General features: G+C 43.3%; 1 protein-coding gene across 2 annotated transcripts in view; it reads left to right on the top strand.

Moving 5' to 3' along the window:
• Positions 1 to 21,307, top strand: part of MGME1 (mitochondrial genome maintenance exonuclease 1) — a 162,872-nt gene that overhangs the window by 104,437 nt on the left and 37,128 nt on the right. For both annotated transcript variants that reach the window (XM_069234750.1, XM_069234751.1), the window contains exon 4: positions 14,440 to 14,572. In XM_069234750.1, the coding sequence (XP_069090851.1) occupies positions 14,440 to 14,572 (133 nt within the window). The remainder of the gene's footprint in view (positions 1 to 14,439; positions 14,573 to 21,307) is intronic.

Below are 21,307 nucleotides of genomic sequence, written 5' to 3'. Positions count from 1 at the left end.
GCCTCGAGCACAAACGCAGTAGCAACTCAATCCAAGACAATCAAAACATACAAGACTGGGACCGGAGTCACAGTACTCATCTATGGCGGCTGCGAGTAGCGAAGAAAGAGGGCTTCCAGAGGGGAGCGACAAGGGTCATTCAGCAAGATGGTGGCCGATTGGTCACGGACTGTTGCTGCAACTTCCCTTCCTTTGGGGATATGGGAAATTAAGTTTTACTGTTGTCATGGTTGTGTTGTTATCTTCGTTCAGTTTTTTGTGAATGCGGCTGCTGTTGAAATAAACAAAGAAAGAAAGTCATAATCCTCACCTCTGGGTTCTGCCATATAATGCAACATTATTGACTGCATATAAGAGACACCACTACCTACATGACATAATCCTCACCTCTGGGTTCTGCCATAGAATGCAACATTATTGACTGCATATAAGAGACACCACTACCTACATGTCAGTTGCACGGGGAGAGACCAGCAAAATTCCTCTCGCAATAAAGGGACGGGTTGTAAGGATCTGGGGTGGACCAAAGAGATCACAGCATAAACTAAAGCAATGGGCAGTGTGATGAGCTTGTTTTGAAGATAAAGGTGAATCTGGTGTGACGCAATTAGGGAAAGAGTTTTAGCTAAGATCCCGAGCTGTCTTGGTATTTTAAAATAATGATCTGAAGTCTTAAGCTTGCACAGTACAAAACAATAAAAAGAAGAATAACTATCTAAAATCCATTTAAAAGTATATTTGACTTTGGTGTGTTTATCCTGAGCCCAAGATGGCAGCTATCTCTCTAGTCTAGTGTGGAAGGCATTCTTTCTGCCATCCTCATCGATCACAGGTTGTCCTGTGATCAATGAGGCTGGCAGTTAGCCTCAGGCAAAACTGCTTTTTTTCTTCAGCGGCAGCTCCCGTGTGATATAAAGGAGTTCCTCTTCGCTTCTCTGGGTTCTGTGAAATGAACCTGTCAATGACGATTTGGTAGTGGCAAGGTCAGCTACATCCTGACCATCTGATGCACTGGACTGTGCTGAGGAAGACAGTGTGGTCAGAGGTTATGGAGAGAGAGATGTCAGCTGGTGTACTCATGAATGAACTAGAGTCATGCAGAAACACAAGCTGTACTTGTGGGAGTGCAAGACTGCAAAGGAAAGCACCAAAGGGGACGATGGCCTTATGGTCACATACTTATTCCACCTACACTGGAGCTCATGTCTCTGCCTGGACTGAGCTGCCCCTTTGCAAACAGCCACTAGGTCTCCATGGCATTCTACTGTAGAGGGAATGTGCTGACAAGTGCTACTTCCACCCGCTACAAATTCTGGTCATGGTGAGTTAGTCTGTTGGATGGTGTTTGTCTCCAGCACATAATGTCTGACAACATGGGGGGCCAATAAATAATTTTTCAAACCCCCAATTTCACCATCCAGAAGGCACAGAAGAATATAACCAAATAATCTTATGTAGTTTAGTTTAGTTTAGTTTAGCAGATTTATACAGCACATGGCTACCAGTAGGCGTCCCAGCGCTAAAAAAGGAAGTGACATTTGGTGCAAGAGTCCAAGCTATGTGAGAAATAGAAAAATTAAGTTAGATAAAGGAAGGTCCTTAATTTTTTCCGGAATGGTAGTTCCAGTGGCTGGAGCCGAAGTTCTAGAGGTAGGGAATTCCAGAGGCGAGCTGCCTTGACTGAGAAGGAGTTACCTCTCCAAGAAGATCTTTTGAACCGTGGTATGTGAGCTAACTGGGTGGTGGAAGATCTCAAGGGTCTTGTGGGAATATAAGGGGAGATGCTATGTCGGAGAAAATGGGGGCCCTTATTATGGAGAGCTTTATGTACCATACATAGGGCCTTAAAGTGAATCTGTTGTTTTATTAGCAGCCAATGGAGGAAGGTTAGTGCTGATTTGGCTGATTGATGTCTTGGTAGATTCATCAGAAGTCTTGCGGCCGCATTGTGTACTACCTGAAGTTTCTTCAATACGTACTCAGGAGAGCTAAGGAAGAGGGAATTGCCGTAGTCCAGACGGGAGAGTATCATGGTCTGGACCAGAATTCTTCTGGCTTGAGGTGGCAGAAGATTGAGAATTTTTCTTAGAGTTCTCATGAGACCAAAGCAAGAGGAGGAAATCGATTTTGCTTGCTGTTCCATTGTAAGGCAACCGTCGAGCCAAAAACCTAGGCTCTTTATATGATCCTTAGGGACGGGGAGGTTACTGAAGGCCTCTGGGTAGAGACCCAAAAGATTAGTGGGGGCACCATTGCCCACAATCATAACTTCCGACTTCCCATCATTAAGTTTTAATTTGGTCATATTCATCCATTTGCCAATCTCAGCTGGGCAAGAAGAAAAATTTGTCAGGGAAGAGCCCTTGACATTAGAGAAAGAGACTACCAATTGGGTGTCGTCAGCATATGTGATCACGAGAGGTCATAAGGTTTTACAACTTTAGCTAGGGAGGAGAGATATACATTGAAAAGGGTGGGACTCAAAGAAGAATCCTGTGTGACACCACAGGTAATGGAGAGTGTACGGGACAGAAAAGAACGGTCCAGAACTTGAAAGGTTCTGCCCTTCAGGAAAGAGGAGAGCCAGGTAAATGCATTACCTACTATTCCTATATTAGAAAGCCTGTCACAGAGGATATTATGATCTACTGTATCAAAAGCGGCACTAAGGTCAAGTAGAATAATGGCTGCATGTCCACTTTGATCTAATAGTTGACGAGTAGCTTCAGTAACTGCTAGCAGAGCCGATTCTGTGCTATATTGAGGTCTAAATCCCATTTGGGTGGAGTCTAAGAGTTCATGATCCTTGAGAAAAAATGTAAATTGCTTGTTGACATGTTTTTCCAAAATTTTGGCTAGGTTTGGATGGAGAGCGATGGGCCTATAATTACTGAGGCTAGTAGGATCAAGCCTGAGGTTTTTCAAGAAGGGTTTGACAACGGCATGTTTCATAGATTGTGGTAGAAATCCTATGGTTAGGTAGTGGTTGAGGATACTCGTCAAGGGCGGAACAATAATATCAGAAGCTAATGCAAGAATAGTAGGATGAGCAGGGTCCAAGGGAGAACCTGATTTAAGAGTGTGAAGGAAGTTAGTGACCAATATCTCTGTCAAAGGTTGAAAAACTGCAAGTGAAACCAGTGGGGACTGCGCAGTGACTGGCTGGTAGCTAGATTCATAATTGGATATAACTGAGAGAGACAAGTTATATAAAAGCTCGGATCTTGTCAAAGGAAACAAGGTGTTGAAGCACTTGATTTTTTTTTTGCTTCATGATGATTTAAATTGGTAAATGAACACAATCAAAAAAACTATGAAGGTGGTCTAAGAGACGTTTGAGAGTCCGGCTGGTCTTGTTGCAGGAATCAAGAGATCTGTAGCTGAGCCATTCACGAAGATTCAAGTGCTGAGAGACAGGGACAGAAGCCAAAGAGTGTATTGGAAAAGATAGCTTCATTCATACACTCTGTGGTTGGCAGCATTCTGAAGTTCTAGTATTGGCAAGACAGAATGCCCAACTACCAGTGATGGGAGTTCTTTTTTCTTTCCATACGACCTTTACAGAGATAATGTCAAGAAAATTAAATGAAATTATCGAATATCTGGAGGGACTGGACCAGAGACTGGTATTTGTTCAGCCAAAAATGTTACAATTGTTTTATACTTGGAGTGACAAGATGGTTATTACAGTTGCTATCTGCAAGAGTTTTTAGAAAATTGACAACAGCCATTTTGTTGCCAAGAAAAGAGTGATGCTTTAAGTACAGTAAGCATATCAGTTAGAGGAATGGTGACCACCATCGACCTTTCAGTTAGGTGACCTAACAAAATTTTAAAAAAAGAAATAAATATATTTTTTGTGAGCTTGACAGTGCTGTTTTTGGCAGGCTTATATTGCAGATGTATATCTTTGGCATGCAGAATTCCTAAGGTTTTCTTGGATATGAGGTGTAAGTGCTTTTCCAGAATCCAGGACAGATTCCCACTGGAGAAGGTTGGAGGGCTGGTTATAAACCTTCGTTAACTCTGTCTCTTTATTAATCCTTCTTCCGTTGGAGCTCTGTCTGAGCCACAGAGAGTACATTTGTTTTGGATTTTCTTCGGTTAGGTCTATAAGATGTTGAAATTAGTTTTAGGATTTTCTGTCAGTGGGGATCCCTGGTATTTGATGGAGACAGTTTATGCATTTTTACTGTTGTGTGATTTCACAGTTTTCAGTCTTTTGTTTCATAACAAGATATATACAAAAGTTATTACCAGCTATGAAAGCTGGCAAGACCTTTCTAATAACTGATTACTCGCCAGGTTAAGATTATGAGGAAACTCTTAACTGTTCACACAGCAAGATTGAGCTGAAGACCAAGATCTTCACCTGTGTACTGAAACAAGCTTTCATTGTATCCATTTCACTTTGTCTAACTGCCTGTTCCTCAGTGACTCTGTTCATGAGTCTAATCTAAAGACATATTGCCCATTATATTGTGGGTTCATAGGCCTAAAAGCAGCTTTTGACATAGTGTTTGGCTAAATTTAACAGGTTGTGAGTTACACTTGCCATATTATGTAGAATAGAATTGTTACAATCCTGAGCCCAGGTCCAAATCACAATGTAGAACAAAAATGAGTACATGGAATGAATAGCAGCATTTTAGGGAGCATGGCAGGGTTGTTCATTGGAGTCCTTAATATTTTACCTATTTATAAATGACCTTGTGAAGGAATTATATGTGGTGAATAGTTTATCCCCTAAAACAGGGAATGTACATATCTCTTTGCTTTTTTATGCCCAGGACATGGTCATCCAGAGTTGCACTAAAATCCACTTTTAGTGATTATTTCCAAAGCTTAGGCTATTACTTTGCCACAATAAAATGCAAATAAAATAAACCTTATTAATCCCTTGAGTGTCGACGCCCACACTACCTCCCTGGTGCGGGTCACAACCAGTGGCGGACACCAGGGAGGGGGTTAAAAAATCCTCGTTGCACCGGAGGATTAATTTATTTATTCATTTATTTATTTTAAACGGGAGACCCGGAAGATCTTCTGTGTCTCCCTCCGCCCCCCCACTCGCCCCTTTGTGACGTCAGCACACTGCGAGGTGTGCTGACATCACTGTTTTGTTTTCCCCATCGGAGCAGGAAGTGGCCTTGTGGGCGCTTCCTGCTCCAATGGGGAAAACGGCCCCAAACGGCGTTCTTGACGTTCAGAAAGGCCTTGTTTGAAAGGGGAGACTCTCCCCTTTCAAACAAGGTCTTTCTGAACAGGTTTCCTGGTGCTGCAATCGAGGGCCAGGAAATCCCACTAGAGACCAAGGATTTCACTTGAGGGGGTTGGTCCCCTCAGCAAACGGGCCGGCCCCGCATTGCCCCCCCAATTATGGCCCCCAAGGAAACCATACAACTACTAAAATAAATTTATAGAGCAATATATATATATATAGATCTATAGATATATCTACATAGATAGATATATATATATATATATATATATATCTCTTTTGTCAGTGCGTGTGTGGTTTCCTTGGGTGCTGCGATCAGCCCACAGGAAAACCAGATCCACATATAAAAGTGATCTATATATATATATATATATTTGCCACCAGTTGTCTTGCAGTTGCAGCTTGCGTCTTCAAAGCAATGCACATACTTCAACTGACGTGTTTCAACTGTAGCTTTTAGGCAGCAATAAAAAAGTCAAGTAAGTCTTGTGATTATGTTTCTGCTACAAAAGGATCAGACTTTTGTCTAGTGGCAGTTTTGGTGCCATAAAGAAGCACAGAAGGTTTATATGCCTACTTCAAAGAGCAAATCCATATTTTATGTAAATAACAGTACATTAGTAAAGTCAGCCATTACCTGCGCTATAGTACAAATGAAATGTATGTGCGGGGGCGGCTATGGAGAGATGAAGGGCACTTTTGCTGGGTGGTAGTGAGGGAATCCGAGGAGGAGGACATTGGAGTGTGAGCACCAATAATGTTTGTTGGACTGGGCGCTAGAGATGCTAAAGACTGTGACGATTGGTATGTGACAAGGTGTTTTTCGAGTGTATTGAAAGAACGTGCTGAATGAGGGAACAAGCAAAGGTAAGGTGACTTCTACTGTTGTACATATCACACACACACCAGCAATCTTGTGACTGTCTACGTAGGCTAGTGTTTTAGAGCAACAGTTTAGCCAGTAGCAGAGATGGCATCTCGTTGGATGACTGCTGCTCAAGTCCTCACTGGCTCGGGTTATAGAGGACAGCTCTGACATAGGATCAGAGACTCAGGCAGCAGATACTGAGACAGAATCTGAGGTATAGGACAATGGCGCAGACTCTGGGAGTGATTTTTCAGCCGGAGGAGTCCCATTCGATACCTCCTCTTCCAGTAATTATGAGGGAGGTAATGAGGACAGTCCTGATGTCCCTTCGCAAGCACTGTCTGTGCAACGGGACAATAGCGGGTTAGCCCAACCCAGAGAGCAGGTGCATGCAGCGGCAAGCACAGAGAGAGAGTGCTCTCTTGGGAGCTCCCCAATTTAGTTCAGCCCCAAATTCCACCGCCCAAATTGTATTGTGGAGACATCAAAATTATCTATCACAAAACAAACTGGTTTTGTAAGGCAGGCATCTGTGTTTTTAGTCCTGGGCTAGGCTGCCATATAGGGAAACATATTAAACCCAGACACTTCTGGAAACTAGGCATCCGGGGGAGTCCACAGAGGTGTGACTTGTGTGGATTCCCCAAAGTTTTCTTACCCAGAATACCATGCAAATGTGAAATGTTTAATAACAACTCTCTTTTTTCTTGTATTTCATACACACACCACAGGAATATGCTGGGATCCACAAAATTCCTACCACCCAGTGTTTCTCCACCTATCCTGATAAAAACACTACCCCACTTGAGTGCCTGTACCTAGTGCCTACGTCAGGAATGGATCACCCCAGGGTCAACAGTTGCCCTCATGTAAGGACCAACATTGACAGTTGTGTGATCAATTCCTGTCGCGGGCACTAGGCCTACCCACACAAGTGAGGTACCATTTTTATCTGGAGACTTGAGGGAATGCTGGGTAGAAGAACATTTGTGGCTCCTCTCAGGTTCCAGAACTTTCTGTCACCGAAATGTGAGGAAAAAGTTTTTTTTTTTTGTTTTTGTTTTTTTTTGGGCCAAATTTGGAGGTTTGCAAAGGAATCTGGGTAACAGAACCTGGTGAGAGCCTCACAAGTCACCCCAGCTTGGATTCCCCAAGGTGTCTAGTTTTAAAAAATGCACAGGTTTGGTAGGTTTCCTTCGGTGCCGGCTGATCTAGAGGCCAAAATCTACAGCTAGGCACTTTCCAAAAAACAGCTCTGTTTTCTTTTGGAAAATGTGATGTGTCCACGTTGTGTTTTGGGACATCTCCTGTCGCGGGCGCTAGGCCTATCCACACAAGTGAGGTACCATTTTTATCCGGAGACTTGGGGGAACGCTGGGTGGAAGGAAATTTGTGGCTCCTCTCTGTTTCCAGAATTTTATGTCACCGAAATGTGAGGAAAAAGTGTTTTTTGCCCAAATTTGGAGGTTTGCAAAGGATTCTGGGTAACAGAACCTGGTGAGAGCCCCACAAGTCACCCCATCTTGGATTCCCCTAGGTGTCTAGTTTTAAAAAATGCACAGGTTTGGTAGGTTTCCCTAGGTGCCGGCTGAGCTAGAGGCTAAAATCTACAGGTAGGCACTTTGCAAAAAAGACGTCAGATTTCAATGTAAAAATGTAATGTGTCCATGTGGCGTTTCATGTTGCGAGCATTAGGCCTACCCACGCATGTGAGGTACCATTTTTATCTGGAGATTTGGAGGAACGCAGAATAGCAAAACAAGTTTTATTGCCCCTTGTCTTTCTCTAAATTTTTTCATTCCAACTGTAAGACAGTGTGTAAAAAAGACGTCTATTTGAGAAATGGCCTGTAATTCACATGCTAGTATGGGCACCCCTAAATTCAGAGATGTGCAAATAACCACTGCTTCTCAACACCTTATTTTATGCCCATTTTGGAAATACAAAGGTTTTCTTGATACCTATTTTTCACTCTTTATATTTCAGTAAATTAATTGCTGTATTCCCGGTATAGAATGAAAACCCATTGCAAGGTGCAGCTCATTTATTGGCTCTGGGTACCTAGGGATCTTGATGAACTTATAGGCTGTATATCCCCCCAACCAGAAGAGTCCAGCAGACTTAACGGTATATTGCTTTAAAAAATCTGACATTGCAGGAAAAATTACAGCTTAAAACGTGGAGAGAAATGGCTGGGTTTTTTTTCCAGCTTAATTTCAATATTATTTTATTTCAGCTGTTACTTTCTGTAGGAAAACCTTGTAGGATCTACACAAATTACCCCTTGCTGAATTCTGAATTTAGCCTACTTTTCAGAAATGTTTAGCTTTCAGGGATCCAGCATTGGTTTCATACCCATTCCTGTCACTAACTGGAAGGAGGCTAAAAGCACAAAAAAATAGTAAAAATGCCAAAATTGTGTTGAAAAATGTGGTTTTCTGATTCAAGTCTGCTTGTTCCTGAAAGCAGGAAAGATGGTGATTTTAACACCGCAAACCCTTGTTGATGCCATTTTCAGGGAAAAAAACACAAGCCTTCTTCAGCAGCCCTTTTTTCCCATTGGTTTGAAAAAAAAAAAGACATTTTCACTGTATTTTGGCTAATTTCTTGATCTCGTCCACGGGTACCTTTAGAATCCCTAGGATGTTGGTAAAAAGAACGCACATTTGGCGTGGATAGCTTATGTGGTCAAAAAGTTATAAAGCCCTAAGCTCAAAGTACCCCAAATAACCAAAAAAGGGCTCAGCACTGGGGGGGAGGCCCAGCAGCTAAGAGGTTAAGACCAAGTTAATGACATTCAGTAAGAATTCCCCCAATGACTGATGATGGCTTAGTGACAACAAACTAGAAGTAGTCAATCAGTATTCATAATTGTGTTTTGTAATGGAGCACTATCTCACTTTGAAAGCAACAAGTGTGATTAAGGAGAGGGCTGCTACAATATTTGAGAGACACCTGCTCAGATGTAATAAATCTTATGGTCGCTGTTTGCTTTTGTCCCTTTTTAAGGGCATATGTGGCGAAAATCGGACTTTCAGTACCTGCGGCGACATGGTGGCCAGCCCTTTGTGTAGAATTATGTCAAATTGAAGGTCACTCATGGAGAAAATCATTTTTAGGCAGAATATACATACAAGGTGTCAGATTAGAGCTAGTACTGTGCTCAGTGTAAGCTATGGCTTTAGAATTTATGATGCTTGCTGTATGTGTTTTTTTCAAGCTTTTTGACTAGATGCTGGGTTGTTTCATGTAGATTACCATCACATTGGAGTTTTCTCACATTCAGGGATAATATGACTAATTAGCATTAGGGTCAACAATGGATAGCTACTATAAACTTCTTACGATCTTCAGTGTCACTACATACAGATTAATGTAAGATATGTGGAGAAGTGTGGCACAATGGTTAGAGCGGCAGACCCTGATTCAGAGATCTGGCCCGGGACCAGGGTTCAATTCCTGCCTCGGCGGGTCTTGGGCTCAATTCCCTTGGACCAGATCATTCTTGGCTCGGTGCCTAATCTAATTAATGGGTCCCACTCTGTAACTCTGGGCAATAGCTTGCTTAATCTCCACAACGGCCCTCACAGCACTTGGATGCCTGGCTTCACCCTGGGGATGTCCAGGAGTGGGTGCCTCACAGGGAAAAGCCAGGAGGGGTTCCACAGCGGTATGCGTACCGCGCCTCGAGACCCTAACGGGTGAGTAGTGCGCTATACAAGTGCAAAGTTGTTGTTGTATATGGGGCTTATTCATCTGACAAGGCATAAAAGTACTTCAGTTTGCAGGATGGTCCTGAGTGCTCTTTTGAATTGTTTGGATGTAGAACATCTGTATGTAAGATATTATGTGAGCTGTGTGAGGTTCCAAGACATGTTCCTAGACAGCATACATTGCATGAAGTGTTGTGGAATGTGTGAGAATACACACAATCATGCAAGCAAATTCCTAACACCTCTATGCTGAGGTATGATTAGGTGATGTACTATGTAAGTCAGCCTATAAGTGGGAAAAAATCCAACCTGTGGAAGCACAGATAATCGACCAGTGGAAATCTTTGGTAGTTTGCAAGGAAGGACAAGCCCAATCCTGAAGACACTGTTAAATGACTAATAAAATACTATATGGATTCTACCCAGGGGTTACTGAGACACAACTCCGTGTGGCATTCTTTAGCTTTCTACTGTTGATATTTTGGGGCTTAAGAGGATTGAATAAGTTCATATTGTCCTGACCTTGAATAGTTTGGATGGTTTGTATGCTTATTTACCTTTCACATTATGTCTGCTTGTTTTAACTATATATGGCTTAGGTTTAATCTGTTTGCCGAATACGATTGCAATGTACCCGCAGATCTATACCGTTTAGCAATTGTAGACAGACAGACAGACAAAATAACTTTATTCAGTCTCACTTGAAACCATAAAAGTACACAAGATATAATTTCAAACATTAATCATTATTATATATATATAAGGACTAATCTTAAAGCAGTTAAAAAATTAAAAAGAAACTATAAAAGGTGTACAAAAAAACAGGAAATATATTTGTTTAAATTACTTCTAGATCCAATATATACAGAATTTTTTTTAAAGAAAAAGTCGACGCATCAAAAAATATTTTTCAGCTCTATTCATGTAGAGCACATTTTCCGTCTAATTGAATAGCAGCTTTGAAAAATAGCAAAAACATTTCAGTCACTTCCAGCAATACCTTTGGTCTAATCATGCTAAATGAAAAAAAAAAAAAAAACTTTCATTGTGTGGCCTGATCCGATATACACAGTATAACATCCCTAAAACCGTTAATTTTACAGAATCAGTACACTATAAGACATATCTCAATTTAATTCTCTTAAAGTGCATTTTGTGTGAAGTTGGATAATAACACATATAAAAATCAATCTGTCTTAAGAATTCACAGGCCCGTACCATAGACTTTCCGTTGGTTTTTGGACGCAATAATAAAACTCACAACAGCAAAAGATGTTTCAGGAGAGGCAACAGATTACAAGTATCTCAAACCATTTTTATATAATAGGGGTTGCAAATATTTAAGAACAGGGCAGCGAAAGCGAGCCCGATAAACAGAGTATAATTTACAAAATAGCATAAAGTGCAGTGTAGATTGAATAGAGGTGTTATCACGTGGACAACAAGAATGTATGGGTATTCTAGTCCCTGCTACTGGCAAAGCTACCAGGTAATAAATCAAATTTAGCCTCAGCCTTGTTATATAATACCTATGCTGAGGATTAGGTATCCATAATAAGTATGTAATCACCCCTGAAATATTTTCAAGCTGCATAAAATTCGTCACTGACACCATGTTAAGGCCTCTCACAATACACCATTCTTCCCTTTATGCCAGGTACTGTTTTTTTAACCCGGTCTTTAGTTTGCGCACAAATATCCTCAGGATGAACAAAAAGGGCCTGTAAGCCAAGAACATAAAACATCCTTTTGACATATATCAGCCAAGGGATTGCTTGCCATTTGGCTAATTTTAAACAGTCTGCTAACACTAACCGAGAAAATGCTGCATTCGGTGTAGCCCAAATTTTGCTCCATAGTAAAGAGGGAGCTAAGCCTATAATGTCCTCAATATAATCTACCCCTAATTTGAGATGAAGGATCAGACTCGCTCTACTTTGAGGTAGTGCCAATAGGCAAGTTAAAAATCTATTCTCTTCGACTTGTAGTTGCCCTGGTGGGGAGCTACCGCATACACCAGCACCATAAACCCCAATGGAAATACATTTGCTTCTGTATAGTTGTATCAATTCCTTAATGGGTTTACCACCAAGCTGCTTTGTAAATCTAAATAACGCGTCCGATGCTGCTCCTAGTTGGAGTGCTCTTTGTGCAATCAATCTCTCCCCAGACCCACGTGTATGGAACAAAATGCCCAAGTAGCTCAAAAAAGGCACTTTTGTCAACTCGGTTCCCCCTATATAAAAATTCTTTGTTTTGGTGGTTTTGGGGCCAGAGGTCATTACAAATGATTTTTGAAAATTTACCTTAAGCGTACGTATGGACATAAAGTCATAGAATCCATCCAGCAATTGTTGAAGGCCATTTGCCGTTATTGCCAGTAGGAATGCATCATCTGCATAGAGAAGGACCAGAACAGCTCAGAAGCCTAGGACGTGAAATATCCAAACTATGGGATTCTAAAAAAGTACCTAGTGAATTTAATATACAATTGGAATAAAAAAGGCGCAAGGATACATCCTTGTCTCACACCTCTGGTCACTCTAATAGGGCTTGTACAATCCCCTAACAATGTGTAACGCACCTTTGTGGTTGTATCTGTGTGTAATCTTTGCACAAAGTCTACCAGAGTGTGATCAGTGCCAGCTTGATCCATTAGATCCCAGAGAATTGACCGATCTACTAGGTCAGAAGCACAAGAGAGGTCCATAAAAGCCATATGAAGTACACCTCTCTTGGCTTTGACATACTTCCCCCATATAAGGATTAACTTTAAGGCCTGCTCTACTGTTCCTACACTGGGTCTAAAGCCATACTGCATAGGTGAAAAAAAGGTTGAGTCCTTTGCCCAAGTTTCCAATTTATCTAGAATTACCCAACCAAGAATCTTTACTGTGGAATCTAGGAAGGAGATCGGATGATAGCATGTGGGGAGACTTCGGTCTCCTTTTTTAAAAATTGGAAAAATAATTGCCTCTTTCCATGAGTCTCTAAATTTGACAGCGGCTCTGAGGACATTAGTCAATAGGGAGGCCCATAAATTAATATTGTGTTTATACAAGTCTATTGGAATCCCATCTGGACCTGGAGCCTTGTTATTTGCCGCATTTTGAATTGCATTTATTACAGAGGGTAAATAAATAAGATCAGCTAAGCATTCTTCCCCTGCTAAATTGCATGGCAGGGAGAAGGCTTCCCACTGAATTAAAGAAGCCTCCTCAAATTTAAAAATATTGGAAAAATGATCACTCCAAACCTGACTGCTGATACGACACTCGATTCTTTGGGTCAGATCATTATTAAAAAAACGGACGATTAACAATCTCCCAAAAAAGTTTGCCATCTTTTAATTTGGCCACTTTATCCAGATCTTCCCATGCTTTGGTCCTCAGCGCCTGCTTCTGTTTTAGTAGTGCCTGCTTATAAGCCCTTCTTGAACAGGTTATAATCTCTTGATTACGTGGAATAAGGCGGTCGCCCTTTAAAGTGCTTTGAGCGCATTAGTGTACTCATAATTGAACCAAGTTTTCAATGGATGCTCGTATAGCTTATTATTATTATTTTTTTAAGTCAATTGACTAGCTACCATGCCACTGATATTGTTAAAACTCATGAGGATATCTTCCGGGGGCCTCGTATCTATTGGGATGAGTCCATTGATTTACACAGTTTCTCATTACTCTTATGTAATCCACTTGGGACAACCCCCCCTAAGTGCAATCAATCTAGGAGGGTAAAGAAAACAATTGTCTTGCCACTATCCTACTTTGTGGTCTATCTGCATAACTCAACCTAAATAGCAAAAGATGCACCCATTTAGTGTTATTTAGACTAAGAACAATACAATCCCCTTCAATGGTCTTATGTGTAGGTCCCACACAACTTATTCTCCGGGCCATAATAATATAGTGAATTATTGAATAGTGACATTTAACATTTTTTTACACCAATCTGCTAGCAATTGTATTTATTGCCTTATTGTGTATGTTTTTATTTAAAATTTCTGGTGTTATATTTATTGCATGTTCTCTCTATGCACTTTTATAAATGTCAAATACATCTGAATACAATTATTTATTGATATTGATTGATTGCAATGTACTCAAGCATGATTTGCTGTTTTATGCCATTGTAGTGTTAGGTCCTATTAAGTGAGTTCTGTTACGACCCTGGGTTTCGTGTGTGGACTGTATATTTGCTTAATTCCTACCTCATTCTTTACCCTGTTTCAATCATGATTAGTTTATGAATATAGTAGTGTCCCATTTGAGATTGCACTTATCCACTTTCTGTTTTTTTAATGTCTGGATGATTTTCTTTTAATGATTGTTTTAGGTAATGATGTCACTATGTACATTTATGGTCTAATTTGACAGAGTACAGTGAAAGTATATATAATGATGATATGTTGAGTCTTCCGTGAGTGACATAGCTTTTACCATGAAGAGAGCTTTAAGCCTGTCTATAACTAATATAAAGTTATACTCAGAGGCAATATTTATACCCAAGCCCTAGAAGCATTGGTAGGCCACCTATGAATATTTATAACATTTTTTATAACAAATCGAAATTTGAAATGCATCATTCAGTGTTAAGAAGAGGGGATAATGGTACTCGTTTATCTATATTTCAAACAGAGGACAGCTTTGTGTCATTGATTGGAAAACCTCGGAGAAGCCCAAACCACATTTGCGTGATACATTTGACAACCCCTTGCAGGTTGCTGCCTATATTGGAGCCATAAACCATGACGAGAACTATAATTTTCAGGTCAGTATTTGCAGTTAAAAAGCGGGAATGTGCTTATGTTGTCCATTTTCTTGTATTTTGCCAGTATATCATTCCTGTTACATAGCAATCAAGTTCCAGGACTTGCCTCACATTTGTAGTTTTTAAACTTCTTACTACATGTTGTTGAAAATAGAGTAACAGTGGCATAATGTGTCTGAACAAATCCTTGAGAAAATTGCACCTAAGTAGTTTTTGACTTAAAAGCCTAATCACATTAGGCACGGTCTGATGGCTCAGTAGACTAATGCTTCAAATGTGTGAATCTGTGTTGACCTTTTGGTCAGTGTATTGAATCCCTGAAGGTCCATTTAGTCTTAATTCCTGGTGAGATCAATAAAATGAGTACAATCAAATTGAGTGACAAGAAACAATTGTTATTGTATGCTAAGATGCCCCAATACGGTTCCATAGTCCATACGGTGGGGGGGGTGTAGAGGGGAACCAGGCAGGGTTGCTCCCTATCGCCTCTACTGTTTGCTTGCTATCAGGCACCTGGCACTATTGTTGCACAGGAACCTTCGGACAGTATGGGATACGAGTGGGAAATACATTACACCTTGATTCATTATATGTGGATGACGCACTAGTTTGCCTCCATTCACCGGTACACTTGGTTCCTGTCTTGATGAGTTTACTAACAGCCATTGGAAGGGTGTCGGGACTGCGGGTTAATGCTGGTAAATCGTTATTTTTCCCTTCTCTGGAACCTTGTTGGGACACCGATGAACCGCCTTCCGCGAATGGGACTCCAGTGGGAGACAGAGAGATTCCGATATTTAGGTCTACAAATAGCCCACACCGAGGAGGCCTTTCGAGGCTTGAATGTAGACATGCTTCTGACAAAATTGGAGATGTCAGTAGCCTTTTGATCCAAGGTCGCCCTGTCGGTAATGGGACGGGCAGCTGTAGCAAAGATGGTCTTCCTGCCAAGGTACCTTTACCTAGTGCAGAACGAGCTGTTCCCGCTCCGACAGGAGTTCTTTCATAAATTAGATAGTCTAATCTTATCTTTGATATAGGCAGGGGAGTTGTGCTGTCGGTCCTTATGTGTGACCTAGAGGATGGAGGGCTGGCCCTCCCAGACATAACCTTTTATTAATATGCAGCCACATTACAGCATACAGCAAAATGGTTGGTGACCTCAGACAACTGGGAGAAGAAGTTATGTGATGGTGGAGAAGACTCTGGCACAGCTACTAATGAAAGGTGGGTGCTCCGAACACCCAGTTCCATTTCTGGTGAAACAAATAACGGCCATTTGGGAAGCGGTGGTCACTAAAGTACAACATACAGCACCTTTTCACAAGGAACTAAAACTGTGAGATTTAGAACCGTTCCGCACAATAGACAGTGATATGTCTATGGAACAATGGAGAGCCAGAGGCTGCACCCTGGTGGAGGACTTAAACCTGGGAGAGGTTTTTCTCACCTTTCAGAAAGCACACCAAACATTCAGGGTGGGACAGGGGCATTTTCTCCATTATGCAAAACTGGAGAATACTGCCAAGAAGATATGGGCTGGATTCCCTGCATTGCCGCAGCCTTCGAGAGTACTGGGTGGGTTGATCCACTGGGCGGAGAGATGGCACCTGGTCACTCTGTTTTCTAATGTGATCCGAAGGGATGCAGAAGATCGTCCATATGCAGAGGTAAAGCCAGGGTAAGAGATTTAGGTGAACCTATAGTGGATGTCGACTGGGCCCAGGCCTGTGGATTGGTGAGGTGTGTATCCTATAACCACAGATTCAAACGACAACACTTTTATTTCTTACATCGCACATATGTGACCCCCAATCAGCTGATTAGGATGGATCCTAAGAGGGACACTGGCTGCGCGAGTTGTGGGGAACATGGGGCTTCATTTATTCATCTGGCGAGGGCATGTGTGGACAATCAGAGATTTGGGAGGGAGGTGGTGCCTATTATAGAAAAGGCAACAAGGGTGGAGGGTCCCTATACATACTGCTGGTTTGCCTACTGGGCGTGATTAAGGAACCCTGGGGCGTACGATCCCCTGTATGAGTGCCCAACTCGCACTCCCACTACCAAAGCCGAGAGTGGTGATTGGGTGGATGAGTGAGGGAATACTGCAATTGAGCTCATGGTTACGAGATGTCAGTGATTGGGGAGCTACGGGGGAGTCCCATATGTGCCTCTCCCTCACTGATGAAAAAGCTGAGGTGGAGAATATGACATGGAGCCTGATTCTCAATAACTTTACTGATTATGATGATAATGGCTCCTCCGACGGGTCGTACTCCGAACAGTAGAGGTCTATGGCGGCCTCCACCGTTGATTGCCATGCATGAGGATTGAGTGAGGAGTATGGGTGCTGCTTTTAGATGCACATGTGCAGGGAGTTGTCTTGGGCTTATTATTATTAACACATTATGTAAATTCTCCCTCTTCTTCCTCTTAAGACTTACAAACTATTGTACTTAATTATTGGAATTGCTGGAAGCCATTACTTGGGACGTCGTATTTATGGAGAAATGTAATTTGTATCTCTGGATCGCACTGCTGTGTTATTTGTTTAATTGTTTCACACAACATTTAATTAAAAAAAATGTATTTGCCATCCAGTACACTATGACATAAGTAGTAACTCTAAATTGTTCCCCATAAGTCTCATGAGAACCACATCTGTGGCAGGTTGGAGTCCAATTAGACTTACGGTTATTGTTCTGTTACCCCAAAATTATTGAGGCTGTAAGTGGTAGATTTCTTAAAGTCCAAAAGGAAACTATGACATCCTTGGCAAAAAGGAAAACTGGCAGGTGCCTCTCGCCTCTCCCAATGAGTTATGCTCATTTGGATGGAAGTGTTAATAGTAAGACAGTATTATTACAGCCTGTACTCCACTCAGCCTTTGTTCGCTTTGCTGCAAATCCTGAAATATTCAAGACATGATTACTCATGGGAATTTTCTCCTCCCTGAAGGTCTGGTATGTACATTTTCATGTGAATCTATTTTTATACAGTAATTGGTTCACCAGTAAATAACTCCATATTATTTAAAGAACTTTGGGTGCAATATGAATTATTTAGCAAAGCCACACCATTACTTAGAACACTCACAGGCAAGGCGTGTGTAACAACAGTTGCTATACTCCACTAGTCCAATTGACTTTGGTTTGAAGGAGATAAAGAGTTGGAGGTGCACTCCCACTTAAATGTCTCTTAATACTTTGACAGTAAAAGAACATACCTGTTCCATGTTAAAGGAGCTCACTCCACCCGTCACTCCTAAACACGTCTTTTGCAACTGCACATGCCATGGCTTGGCGCTACTGCCACATCCACATGAAGAGATCAAAAGAATCTACTAATATGTGTTTGTATTTATTTTATTGAGCCAATCGATGTGATTGTTGTAAATAATTTTGAATAGTCGAGCTGCTTAAGTTGTTGATGTTCTTGCATTTGCTCAGCTGGTTCCCTTGTGTGCTCTTCTAATCAACTGAGTTGTAGCCAATTCATTTGAAGTATTCCAGTCTCTTCTTCCTGGTAAATTCACCAACAGGTGTGGAGACACGATAACATCAAACTCCAATATTATCTTCCCAGGAATTTTGTGCAAGTAAATAATAAAGAATGAAACAAAAGGTTAATTTCCAAAATGCCAAAAGTAAATTAATTAAGCGATTCTTTAGAAATTTGCTTTGTATGGATCTTGAGCAAATAATGTTCTTTGCCAATAAAATTATCCTCTTTAAAATATTGGGACAAAAACGTATGGTGGTCATTATAACATTGGCGGTGTCTGTTACAGTGGCGGTAATACCGCCAACAGGCTGGCGATAATTACCGCCAAATTATGACTATGGCGGTGATAACTCCCATTGACAGCCAATGTACCACACCAACCGCAAGGGTTTTAACACCACTGACCAAGGCGGTAGCTATCAACAGCCAGGCGGAAGACAAAGTACCGCCCACCACATTAAGACATAGCAGACCGCCACGATTTCTGGGGCGGTAACAACGCCATAAAAACCCTGGAAGAGACAGAACACAGAAGATGAAAGACTCACCAACAGAGACACAGAGAAGATCAACACCGGCAAGTAACCGGAACTTCAAGTCTTCCCGATGCTCTTCTACGCCGTGCTTCACCTGGAACACCAACGCCGACGAAGACGACGACTGTGAGTACAGCCGCCTAGCACACAAGGTAGGGAGGAAAAGGAGAGTGAAACACACATACACACAACCAGCTGCAGACAAAAAACAATGTCACAGGACACACCTCATAATAATGCATGGATTGCATCATTCCAGAACTGATAGTATAATTGGATGCAAACAGCCACCATATTGTCCATATGACAAAAAATACTCGATTCACTGTTCCGAAAGTGCCAATGGCCAGTCCAAAGTACAAAAGGCCCACATGGCCACAGGGCACAGTCCAAGGCCCAACTCGTTCCCTGATGTAATCTGCACTACATGGGCAGGGGCATCATGTTGTGAATGGCCAGGCACCTCAGGGGGAAGGGGGGTGGGGGTACCTCAGCTGAGTTGGGGGACTTGCCCACTGGTTCTGGAGGGGGCTCCATGCCCATTACAATTACCTGGGGAGTGCAAGGTCACAGTCTCTGAGTTGGGGGACTTGCCCGCTGGTTCTGGAGGGGGCTCTGTGTACAACAGTCCCCAGAGGTTGCCTACATGCCCTCTGCTGGTGGTGAGGGCTGCTGTGTCCCAGCTGGAGGTGAGGGCTGCTGTGTCCCAGCTGGAGGTGAGGGCTGCCGTTTTCCAACTGGAGGTGAGGGCTGCTGTTTTCCACCTGGAGGTGAGGGCTGCTGTTTTCCACCTGGAGGTGAGGGCTGCTGTGCCCCAGCTGGAGGTGAGGGCTGCTGTGCCCCAGCTGGAGGTGAGGGCTGCTGTGTCCCAGCTGGAGGTGAGGGCTGCTGTGTCCCAGCTGGAGGTGAGGGCTGCTGTGTCCCAGCTGGAGGTGAGGGCTGCTGTGTCCCAGCTGGAGGCGAGGGCTGCTGTGTTCCCACTGGAGTTGAGGGATGCTGTGTCCCAGCTGGAGGTGAGGGCTGCTGTGTCCCAATTGGAGGTGAGGGCTCCTTGCCCACTGCTGTTGCAGGGGGCCTCTTGCCTCTCCTAGTTGGTGGAGTGGGGACCTTCCCTTTCCTGGGTGGTGTAGTGAGATCCTTCCCTCTCTTGGGTGTTGGAGTAGGATCCTTCCCTCTCTTGGGTGGTGTATTGGGATCCTTCCCTCTCTTGGGTGTTGGAGGGGGTTCCTTCCCCCTCTTGGGTGGTGGAGTGTGATCCTTTCCGTTCCTGCCTCCATGACTAGAAGGTGCCTCCACTGTCCCCGTGGACTGTTTGGCTGAGGTGCTGGGCTGGGTTGTTGGGACCCTGCTCTTACGGGCAGGACGGGGGGAGGCCAAGTTGGGCAAGGAAAAGCTTCTTAGGGACGGTGTGGCGAGATGAGGGAGGAGGGATGGGAGTGGAGGTTGAGGGAGTGGTTGTTGGAGGTGCATGTCTGCTGACTTTGGGTGCAGGTGCATGGGCAGTGTGCTGATGTAAGGTTGATGGCTGTTGGGTGTCTGAGTGCGTGCGTTTGTGTCTCTTAGGAGTGGGGGTGGCAAATAGGGTAGGAGAGGACACAGGAGACGCGTGGATGGATGTTGTGGAGGTGTCTGCAACTGAGGTGTGTGTGCTGCTTAGTGTGGTGATGGTGGAGGTGGCTGTTGATGCAGTGCATGCAGGTGTGAGTGCGGATGTGACAGTGAGAGAAGAGGAGGACGGGAAGACAGTGGAGGCAGTAGATGTTGTTGCGTGAGCAACTGTCTGGTGTTTGTGTGAGTGATTGTGGCCTGAAGTGTGTTGCATATGTTTGTCTGTGCCACTCGTGTGTGAAGTTTTGTTGTGTGCATGCCTGTCTGTATGTGTGCATGGGATGGATTGGGGTTTAGGAGATTAGGACTGGGCAGTGGTAGTTGGAGGGGAGACGGTAGGAACAGGGACAATGGCTGCCATCAGAGAGGAAGCCAAAGCCTGGAACGATCTATGTTGGGCTGCCAATACACCGTGAATGCCCTCTAGGAATGCATTGCTGCATCTGGGATGCCAGCCCCTAGATGGCTTTCACAATAGTTGACTGCCCTACAGAGGTGGATCTCAGGAGGTCAATAGCCTCCTCACTGAGGGCAGCAGGGCTCACTGGGGCAGGGCTTGAGGATCCTGGGGCGAAGGAGATGCCCACCCTCCTGGGTGAGCGTGCACGGGCAACTCGGTGAGGGGCTACTGGGAGGGCGGTGCTGGTACGGGGGATGGCGGCTGCACCTGGAGCTGGGGTGGTCATAGAGGTGTCCACCACCACCAGGGAGCTTCCATCGGAGGTGGTATCTGAGTTAGTGATGTCACCTCCTGTCTCTGCCGTGGTGCTCGCATCGCCCTCCGTCCCACTGGCGTCGGTGGACTCTGCCTCCTGGGTCCTGTGGGATGCAGCTCCCTCTGTCGTCTGGCCCCTGCTCTTCCACCAGATGATGCTAATGCACACATGGACAGGATAACAGAACAGAAAAGAGGGGGAGAGAAAGAAAGGGAGCACTGGGTCAATTACAGCACCAACACCACAGATGGAATACACATTATCATCACACACAGGGATCAGGATTGAGCACCATGCATCGCATTGGCATTACATTTGCTACGTACCACAGCAAGATGAGAGCAAAACACTGCAAACTGCACCCCTCC

The sequence above is a fragment of the Pleurodeles waltl genome, chromosome 5 (assembly GCF_031143425.1).
Source record: "Pleurodeles waltl isolate 20211129_DDA chromosome 5, aPleWal1.hap1.20221129, whole genome shotgun sequence".
Lineage (NCBI taxonomy): Eukaryota > Metazoa > Chordata > Amphibia > Caudata > Salamandridae > Pleurodeles > Pleurodeles waltl.
This window is presented reverse-complemented; position numbering and strand designations above follow the sequence as displayed.